An 11,008-nucleotide genomic window follows, 5' to 3' on the forward strand; every position below is an offset into this window, starting at 1 on the left:
GACTGTGTTGTGGTGGGGGGAATACACTGCTGTTGGGGGGCTGTGTGGGGGGGGGAAGAGGGCAGTGCGATTGGGGGAACGGAAACGGCGTGGGTGCGGGGGAGGGGTGGTGAAAACTGATCCAGGGCTCAGAAAATTCTTGGCAAGTTAGAAATGAGTTAAACAAACTATCAAACTCTCATTAGACAGGAAGATGTAAACTGTCATCAAGTAAACAATCATTAAAGTGTAATCATATAAGGTTATCATAACAGTCGTATTTTGTGAAAAACATCAGACGTACATTTTGTAAATGCAGACAAGCAGAAGAGTAAGTGTCCAGACAAAAGATCACAACTCCCTTTTTTAAAACTAAACAGTACAACTAAAACATGCATAATAAATTTCAGCTTAATCATTAATGAAATAGTCATTTATTTCGGCAATGATTGATTTGATCCAATATGATGAACTAGTCATTAATCAACATTTCTGTTTTCCTCTAGAATTTTCTACTTCACCAGGGGAGACGGTGGGCACTACCTTGTGGGCATCTGTTTCGCTCTTTAACTTGTTCTGGGCCCATTTGACTTTGATGGCCTGGGAGTTCACCTCCTCCTTCAGCTTCTCCACATCCCGTGCCAGCCGTGTCACCTCGCCCTCCTGGAAGAGCACAAGGAATAAGTCATATTAATAACACTCCTAAATAATAAGAACTGGAAAATCCAGGTTCTGAAAATAAAAGTCCACCCCAGTATTTTGTTCCAACCACCCAGATTGGCTAATTAGCACAATTCATCAGCCAGGAGGCAGAACTAATTAAAGTTCATGAGTGGAAGAAACACATGACAGGAGTTTTCATTTCTGGACCCTGGACTTTCCACCTCTGAATAACAACAAATTCAGCTTCCTAGGCCCTTCCCCTTCATGGCCACACAATCCTAGGATGTCACAGCCACACCCTCACAATCAGTGATGCTGCAAGTGCATACTCCATGAGGGGCCCACGGGGGGCGCTGTAAGCGCAATCTCAACAGTCACATTTGCAGCATCCCTCTAAATACAATCTCAGTGGTGAGGGGGCCACCAGGGGGCGCTGCTCACCTTGGCTTCATGGAGCTGCTGCAGACGAACCTTCTCCTGGGTCAGCGAGTTGCCGCGGGCTACCTGTTTCTCCGCCTCCCTGCTGGCCTCCCGCAGCCTCCGCTCAAGCTGCTCCTTCTCCCTGCGCAGGTCCAGCGCCTCCTTCTCCCCCCGCACGTACTTCATCACCATCGCCTCCTTTTCCTGCCGGGCCTCCTCACACTTCCTGTTGGCCTAAGACGGCATACAACGAGAGCACGAAGAGACAGATGCTTTATATCTTTATATGTCAAAGGCAAACTGAGTGCTGTCGTTTTTTTTTTCTCTGTCTCTGACTCCCCAAGTACATAAGCGTGCACAGGTTCTGGGTAGCAATAATCACAATACCACGACAGTGAGCATGTGAAGCACAACCAGACTTACGTCTCCGAGGAAACACGGTACTTCACACACAGAAAAAAGACCACTGCTTGCTCCAGGCCTCTAACATCCAATATACTGTTCTCAAGACTGCAGTTCACAGTCATGGTCAAAACTACAAAGTACATTACGGTCTGTTGCCTGTTATCAACAATGACATTGTTCTCAATGATCTATCCATATACTGCAAGGACACTGCGCAAACAATCAGGAAACTTCCATTCAAATGAATGAAAGTGTGTACGTAATGTATTTTATAATGCACTCTGAAATGTTGTTTTCACTCCATAAATATTTTATCAGACGCACACAACAGGCTCATTCATCACGATTTGTCACTGTAGGTACAAACAGTTTTATGTAGAAACTTCTACAGAACGCTCACAAAGAATATAAGTCACTATTTGTGGTACCTCTTTAATATCATGTTCATGAGTTTGAGAATATGTGCGGTTTCAAATCAGTGCTTTGGTATAGTGTGGCACAATACCAATACGAGGCCTCCTGTACCGCATATAAAACACATAAGCTATTAAATTCATGGACAGCTGCACATTCATTGGAGCATTAAATTGTGCTGGGACCAGAAGGCAGTAAGTGATGCAGGCTCACCACCAAATCCTTCATTACATTGAGTTTAAGCCACACTTCGCATCAACACATGTCAAGATTTTTAAATTAGGCATCATTTCAGATCTCTGAGAGAGTGCGTGAACACATCTAACTAGCGCATTACTCACCAAATCCCTTCCCTGACATCAACCTCCAACCCTAACCAAATTTCTACACTGTATCTTTTATAAAGACTATTCTCTACTATGAACTGTACTTGACATGTCTGGTTTATTCACACCATCACAGACTTAACCCTTTAAGGTGTGAGATCACAAATATGTCTTCAGAATGTTCTTAAGTGAACATTCTAATGTATTCTAATTCTAATGCTGAGTTCTACAACAAAAACTTAGGGGAAAAAAAAAAAACATTCCAAAAAGCCTACTCACAAAAAGGGTTCATTCCTTTCCCCACATCCTAGTGCACAGATGAGCCATGCTCTAAACAACCGCCCCAGGATAATGCTGTCAGTCACAAGGGCACGCTTTAAGGGGGAAGGGCTTATTTGAAACAGCACGCCCTTCAAAACCAACCCCCCCCCAGGAGGGGCACGTGCACTGTCCCGCTGGGCATGGCCCAGGTGTGGGCGTGGCCAGGCGACTGAGGCCCCGCTCACCTGCTCCAGACGGTAGGCCATCTCCCTCTGCATCTGCTGGAGGGCGCTCTTGGCGGCATTGTCCTGGAACGCCAGCCTGTCCTTGGAGGCCTGCAACTCCTTCCTCAGCTCCTCCACCCGAGACTCAAACTGAGGAGAGACGGGCAGGTGATGCAGGGCATGAGGGCAATGCAAGCACAGATTAAACAGGAACTCTCACACCTGCAGCCGTCCAGCAGAACCCGTCTGACCAGAACAAGAACAGTATGCAAATGCAAAAAGAAATAAATAAACAAACAAGCAAATTACCCTCATGGACATGGGAAATAAAGCACCACATTGTAAATACGGGCACTTATAACTGTAAAGTAATATAATTACAAATGGTTTTCACAGTAATACATTTAAAAGACACATACACATACTATAGTTTATACACACACACACACACACGTCATTTATATATACAAACAGGGCTGTATGGACATATCCGGTGACAGGGAGCTTTAATGCTTTCCCATCCCCCCAGTTATGTGCAGGCCTGTATACACATATATTCAAATATTTGAATTTCTCTCATGCATGAAGTCTTACAGTATCCTTTCTGATGGTGGTAACATATTTCACTATACTGTAGTATACTGCATTTGTATAAGGGAAGCAGCTTCCTGCTAATTTCACCACCAAGATCGCGGAAAGGGAGTGCCTTCCCTTCGCTATGAGAGTAAAGGCATTCTGAGGGTAAAGGCAATGCGAGGACTGTTAAATCTCTGCACATAAAGTTCCCTGCTGAGGCTCGTTTTACGTCAGGAACACAAAGGTTTCTGGCATTAACTTGGCTCTGGTTTTTCCGCACCATCCTGTCAGTTCTGACTAGCAGTGCGCTGGAGCACAGGCCCAGACAGTTCATGTTTCAGTTTTGACTTCCTGGGGGCCTGGGAACAGCAAACAGCCAATATTGAGGATGAACGTGATCTGGAGCTACAGTCAACAGTAAACCCTGCAGTAACAGACAGGATGGACAATACCCTTTCTCTGTGGGGGAAACCCCTTTTCCAGATATCTGCTACCTGCACCATGCTGAATTACATTATTATATCAGGACAAACTCCATCTTACTGCTTTAGACAGAGTAGACATGAATTTGGACTGATAACTGCTTGCTGAACTGACTGAACCGAATGGCGCTCAATTCAGTGTTGTGATGAACTGAAACACGGCTGCACCGCGTAATGTGTTCTTGGCAGTACTCCACGACAGACGCTCTCCAAAGCCCATGCCAACCCAAAACCAGATTGATGAGCTTTTTGAAATTTACAATCAGCCTAAATATTTAAAATCGTGCCAGCTGGACAGCTATTGGTGCAAAGAATTAACCACGGCGATGACACTAATTAAACCGACTCCAAAGCAAAATCCCCATTCCAAGCACCACTTCTTCAAATCACAGGTCTCTCCCGGTGAAATGATGAATGAAACTGCCAAACAGGTTTTATCTCCGCGGCGACAGGGGTAATGAATAGGCCTAGTGAAGAGCTTTATATTTAGCCGTTTCATCCGTTATCGGTCAATGCTAATTAGACCATCCCATGCGAAGGTGCAGTGCAGACGGCCAAAATAGTTTTGCCCTTAGGGAGAATACATGGCCTTTTTACGCACAGGAAGCTAAGCTCGGCATTTCTGTGCGCCTGCTATTTGCTTCCCTCTGTCACTTCCTGAAGCCACGGGCACTGTTTGTCTTGTGATATTTTTAGACATGTGGGATCCGTGGCCCTATTGAATAAAGTTATCGCACTGGTCGAGTGTTCCCTGAGCGAAAAACACACCTGTGAGTGGCACGCCTTTAACAGTACCCTCACAGCTGCTACACTGACACACAATTCTTATTTCAAATATGTTCCCCCATTTAGAACACATAATCAAACTAGTATAAATTAATCATGTCTACACATAACTTTGTTGTTTTCTTGCTCTGAAGAGCTTTGAGTGCACAGCTAGGTAAGAATGATATAATTATAGTTATTTATTGCCATAATTATTATAAAATTTCAATTATACAAGACAACCATACTGCCAATATACAGTATTGACAATATATAGGTTAATGACCTCACAGCCAAAGGAATACTGGAGGACACCAGAAAGCTTTGAGGGACAAGCGTGGGGCAGATTGCATACCTTCTTGATGGTCATCAGGTGCTGCTTCTCTAACTCTGCCCTCTTCTTTAGCTCCTCCTTCATGGTGTCCTTTTCTGAGCAGATTCCCAGGATCAGCTCCTGGTGCCTTCGGTTTTCATCCAATAGCCTGCCAGAAATGTCATCATATGACAAAATAAACCAATGGAAAGGAAGCTCACAAATAGAAGGAACATAAACTACTTGTCAGAAGAATCGATGTCAAGACAGGAAAGACTCCTTTTAACAAACACGAAGGAAAAAAAGAATCAAGTTTCCTTGAAAAGGGTGCACTCGATTGACACATGATGAACTACAATCTATAAAAAGCATTTGGCTCCTCCTACCCTTTGATTTGTGGCATCACTTCAGATCCAAACATCTAGCCTGATATTGCTGTACTTGATGAATAGCTCCCAGTCCCCAGACCCCCGTGTCTAATAAAGTGGATTACGTGCCAGAAAGAAGGTCAGTATGAAAGGATCTGGCAGGCGTTTGGCATCCTCCTCAAGCAGACACAGGGATTAGGGCCTGCATCCCCACTACCCCCAGGGCCTCAAGAGAGGTCCTCTGACAGCTCACTCAACAGTACCACAAACATTATAAAATAGGCCTGTAGAGGAAGTGTAGCCGTCTCATCAAGATCCAACCCACCCAATGCCCCCCCCCACCCCCCCCACCCCCCACTTTCGAGAGCTGCCATTTGTTGGCCAGCCCTAAATTCAGGCTAAACCATTGACTCCTACTGACGATCCCATTCGCCCTAATTAGTAACATGACCCAGAAATGTGGTTTAAAACCACAACGGTTCAATTAAAACTTGTTTGTTTACAGAGTTTATGGTGACAGAAGAAATGACAGTCTCACTAAAACCATTAACTGGGGCCGATTATTTCTAAAGCAACACCCGCAACACACTTTATAAAGAACGCAGAACCACAACCAAACCAGTTATACATTGAGTCCCACATAAAAAAATCCACCTTAAAACTAATGTGCCATCACCTGTACGTCAAGTAAGCTGTCTGAATAGCTTGCTCTAACCAGAGCAGCAATGCAATTTGCATTTGACCAATGATTCAAACCAGTCGGGAAAGCGATCAAAATCATTTCAGATGTATCCACCATAGAAGAGATCCATCATAGAACACTACAATTTCACCCATAACCTGTTCTTCAGGCACTACCTGGAGGCCCTTATTAATACAGGTCCTCCACTCAGATGCTACCTTTAAAATGAAAAACCATAAGCAAAGGTTCCTGTGCTTGTACACACTGGTCAAAGGTTAGAGGCTGAGATTACCTTTGAATGGCCTTCTCCTGCTGTGTGTATTTGTACTGGACACACTTTTCGAACATGGTCACAGAGCCCACATCGTTGCGCAGGCCGTTGGGGGGGCTTGAGCTCTTCTTCCTGCCCACGTCTGCGATCTGGCAGGACATGAGCTCCGACTCCAGCTCGTCCAGAAGGGACTCATGGGATAGCGTGCGCTGGATCTCTGAGATTAGCTTCCGACTGCAGTCCGTGTCGTACGGGTTCGGTCCACCCAGGGGTTCCGGACCCCGAGAGTCGGCCGGAACGACGCCCCCGTTCCCTTCTGCCTCCCCACAGCTCCCAGGTTCTTCCAAAACCAGTGCTGACTGAGGGAGATGGGTGTCAGCTGACTTCGTGCTACTTGTGGGCGTGATCTGAGTGGAGTTTGTGGGCTGGTTTTGGGTTGAATCTGTGGGTAGGTTTTGAGTTGAGTCTGTGGGCAGGGTTTGGGTTGAGTCAGTGGGTGTGGTCTGAGTGGAGTCTGTGGGCAGAGTTTTGGTTGAGTCTGTGGGAAGGGTTTGGGTTGAGTCTGTGGACAGATTTTGGGTTGAGCCAGTGGGCAGGTTTTGGGTGGAGTCTGTGGTCGTGGCCGGGGTGGAGTCAGTCGGCAGGACCTGATGACCTGAGGTTTCTGTTGCCCCATCTGGAACCACAGCCGGATCCTTAGCACCCTCGACAGTAGGCATCCCTTCACCTTCAGAGGCAGTGTCAGTCAGGCCAGGTGACTGTGCCCCATCGTTTGTACAGCCCCGCCCGGTGTCAGTAGCAGCCGCACCCTTGGGGGCAGCAGATCTGTCAGTGTTCTCCGCACTCTGTTCCTTCTCAGTGCCAGGCTCCTCCCCGTCTTGTACCTCCCTGCCAGACCCTTCGCCATTTCGTTTTGTGCCACTCTCCCCCCTGAGACCGTCCACCTCCGGGCCCTGCCCCGGCTCTGTTTGGGCCCCACTGTAGGGCTCCCCGGTGCCCTGTTCACAGCCCTCCTGTGGGCTAGGGCCTACAAGGTCGTTGCTCAGGCAATGGGATGTCTCCATTCTCTACCGCGGGTCAGCCCCTGTTAATCAGGACAAAATAGAAAAAATTAAAGAGCTGTATCATAGAATGCATACAGCCAAATGCAATTACGAGCCTAAAAATCAATCATTTTTAAATTAATTTCATCAAACTTCCACTGCTTCGGGCAAGCACAGACATTGAGATATTGTACTTCTAAACCATCTCTCCTATTTTTCCACCATTAAGTCCCAATTGTGTTTATGAATATACAGTGAATCCATAATGTTTGGAACAAAGACGTATTTCTCTTGATTTGGCTCGGTACTCCACAATTTCAGATTTGCAATCAAATAATTTACATGTGATTAACATGCAGATTCTCAGCTTTTATTAGAGGGTACATTTTTTATACATTTTGGTTTCATCATGTTGAAATTACAGCACAAATCAAGAAATAAATATGTCCGTCTCAAACATTATGGAGCTCATTGTATACAGCTGGGTGTGTGTGTGTTCATGTTACTCACCAGGTTTTAGGACATCTGCTAATACTTTCTGTAGTCAAGATGAGACAGATTTGCTCAACAAACTAATTCTGTGTCGTGGAAATAGTAATTTAATTCATGAAGTGCTCTTCTGATGTAGATTTTGTAGCCATTTAAAAAAAAAACCTGCCATTCTCATCTCACCTGTTGTTGCAGTTTTGATCAGAACTGAGCTAATGGCGCAGGTGTGGTGGGCACTGACACAAAGGTGATGAGATCTTATTGCACCCGAACGCATTCCACAGTGAACCTGGTCTGGGTGTGACTGACTCTCACCATAGCCTCTATTTCACTCCGGAATAACAGGTCTTCAACACACAATGCATATACATTTCAAATTCTTTTATAGCACTGGGGTGCATTCTAATACGCTACAGCGACTGTTAAGACCATAAACTGGCCTTTAAGACACATTGCACTCAAAATTCAAGAAATCAGCGAGCAAAACGTGGTTATTGGGATGGCAGGTGAATGATCTGCTGATTAACAGGTTGCTTGCTTTAAATCATTATTGAAAAATGATCTATTGATTATACTTTTAACAAACTATTTCAATTTCATTTAACAATGTCTTTTAAATCAGGAGTGGCAAGAAGCCCTGCTTGGATTTCATACTCTGCTCTTAGTTAAAGTAGCCAAAAAATGTATGTGATCTGATGTTATATTCATAATATATCATTTTATAAACTTATGAATGACAGCTGAACAATTGTTATGTCCCTCTATGAGATATATAAAAAAATGTAGGCTATATTTGAATTGAAATGTCTTAAGAGGTTATTATAGGCATAATCAATGACACATGGGGACATGTAATGGAACGATACATACTGGCCCGTTGTCCAGTACAACAGAAACAGAAAGAGACAGGCCAGACCAGTGGCCAGAGAACATCCTTTTCCCCCCCCCGCCTTGTGCTAAATAATCCAGACGTGATACGTACAGCAATGAACTTTGACCAGACTCTCCTTGAGACTAGATAAGGACTTCCCTAAGCTAAAGCATGGCTGTGGTCCAAATTTCCACAGCCCATACTGGACTGTACACTGCTGTGCTGACAAAATGTACTTTAGCCAAGAACAATCGGCGAAAACTATGCAGCCTGCAAATGTACGACAAAACAGCTACTGTATGTCACATGATGTCACGGAGCGAACGCACATAACCAGTTAATTTGTCAGCTCTTGTGCAAAGTGCCACACTTCCCAAGTGTCACATAATGCATTTGCTCAGCCAATGTTTCTAAGCAGGGTCACTTGCACAGGTCACAGTTAACCGATTATCCTTTCATACCGATGGATTTAATGAAACAATTCAAGTTGACGACCATGCTCAGTGGTGCACTAACAAAAAGTCCCAACCCTAAAACATTCAGGCTAATTACCAACCCTAGTTATCTCAAACTATTGGCCATACTGCCTGCCTGCCTGCCTGCCTGCATAGTTGGAATGTAAGGCACTGAGCTCAGTATATGAAAAAGCCATCTTTGTCTTTATTAGCTTAGCACCTGCTTTAAATTACAGCCATAGCATCTGTTAATATTCCACCATTCTATAAATTTAAGTGGGTGCGTGTCTGTGTGGTATGTCGGGTAGAGAACATATACAAGGTACAGAACAAAAGCAGCACCTGTCATTCGAATGACTGTTCCAAACTACATGGACTTACATACTTCCCAAGTAAACATGCTGCACATGGCTGCCACCTGTGTATTAATCTTCAGCGACACCAAAGTCAGAATCGAAAACACAGATAATGACAGCACCTATAAAAACGCTCGACAACAATTATGCCAGTTGCTGCTGGCGTCAAAAGTACAATGACTTTCGGGCGGATTCTGTCATTGGTACAGTCAATTATTAAGGGAACTTGCCACAGTATTTATCCAGTATGAAAAGCATGTTTATTTTTTTTCCACGTAGCAACTACAAAATCCGTAGCTAGTTTTAGCTACGTTCTGGTAATTTAGCAAGACATGGAATTTTACGAACATGCCGTTTTCAATGAACAAGGCTAGTCGTAGAGGTAGAACCGCTATGGTTTATACTCGGGAATTTTACGCTTCCTCGTTTCGTTCTTTTCCTTGAAGGATTAACTCTGCCGACATTCAAGGGCACAGTTCTGAAGCATCTCTAATGCGGAATTTGAGATTGTGAATGGTTTCGTGCTCCCCGTCAATTTGAACGTTTGCTGTGGCTCACTATGTAGCCAACATTAGCGACACAGATTTCTTCACATCCTCAACGTCAATTTTTCAACATTTTAGAAAAGGCACTGGCATGCTAGCTAGTAAATTCTAGAAACCACAAAGCTAGCCAGCATATAGATAGTATAGTAGCTATTTATATAACACAGGTGATAGGCTAGCTAGTAGCATGTGAACGTCAACTAGCGAACAGGAAATTGATCAAAATGTTGATCAGGACCTAGCCTTGCGAGCCAGTAACTGTAAGAGAACTAGTAACGCCGTAGATCCAGCTACATGTGCGTATATATATTTTAATAACATAGGCGATTAAATAGTAAACAAGCAACTACCATAACTGCAAGCCAACAACAGCTTTTACTGCTAGCCTTCTAGCAAGGTAAATACACATGGTAAGATACACCTTCGGCCATCCACTGTCAAACTAATCTGCAGCTAACGTCAGCTAACAAGCTATATTAGGTTGGATAGCGAGCTATACCTCGATATAGCTAGCTAACCTACCAAGATGGTCCTTCAAAAACACAGTATCACAGTCCATCTGAAAAAAGTATGAATTTCACCAACCTGTTTATGATAAATGCATCTCGATTGCTAATGTATTTATGACAGCCGATGAAAAAATGACCACTTTTTATTCTCGATACGCCTTCTCCAGTAGCTCCGAGGTGACACATCAACAAATATGGCCACCGCAGGGGAAGCAGCTGCTTGATATTTAGCCAATGATTGTCGCAGGTTTCTGTAACGTCATAATTTAAAGGGTAACTCGCAAGAAAATGTCCCGGTTTTTACAGAAGGCGTTATTGTTGTGCAGCACCTGTAACGCCAGTATGTTTGCATACTTCAATCAAATTCGCAGTTTGCATATTAATAAATAGATGCATTCAATGTACGAGGGATGGACAATATTCGAGACATCTGTCATGATTACGGACGGTAATGGCTACAATCTCAAAGTGTCAGTCAAGCATTCTAAAAACTATATTAACATAAACTGCCAGTGCACAATGTCTGAATTCGTGTCATAAGGAAAGTCCTTTAATTGTCTTAATCTCTTAATTGTATCAAAAATCGCCATT

General features: G+C 44.1%; 1 protein-coding gene across 2 annotated transcripts in view; it reads right to left on the minus strand.

Moving 5' to 3' along the window:
• Positions 1-10,617, minus strand: part of ccdc186 (coiled-coil domain-containing protein 186) — a 36,624-nt gene extending 26,007 nt beyond the window's left edge. The window contains exons 1-6 of one of the 2 annotated variants that reach the window (XM_035404621.1): positions 10,494-10,617; positions 6,171-7,233; positions 4,871-4,997; positions 2,714-2,842; positions 1,084-1,296; positions 523-642 (exon numbers count right to left, since the gene is read on the minus strand). In XM_035404621.1, coding sequence (XP_035260512.1) covers positions 523-642; positions 1,084-1,296; positions 2,714-2,842; positions 4,871-4,997; positions 6,171-7,213 — 1,632 coding nt within the window. In that variant the 5' untranslated portion in view covers positions 7,214-7,233; positions 10,494-10,617. Of the gene's footprint in view, positions 1-522; positions 643-1,083; positions 1,297-2,713; positions 2,843-4,870; positions 4,998-6,170; positions 7,234-7,702; positions 7,841-10,493 lie in introns of those variants that run through there. The other variant, XM_035404622.1, reaches the window with a different exon arrangement.
• Between the last annotated feature and the right edge of the window lie 391 nt (positions 10,618-11,008).

Source organism: Anguilla anguilla, chromosome 2, assembly GCF_013347855.1.
Source record: "Anguilla anguilla isolate fAngAng1 chromosome 2, fAngAng1.pri, whole genome shotgun sequence".
NCBI lineage: Eukaryota > Metazoa > Chordata > Actinopteri > Anguilliformes > Anguillidae > Anguilla > Anguilla anguilla.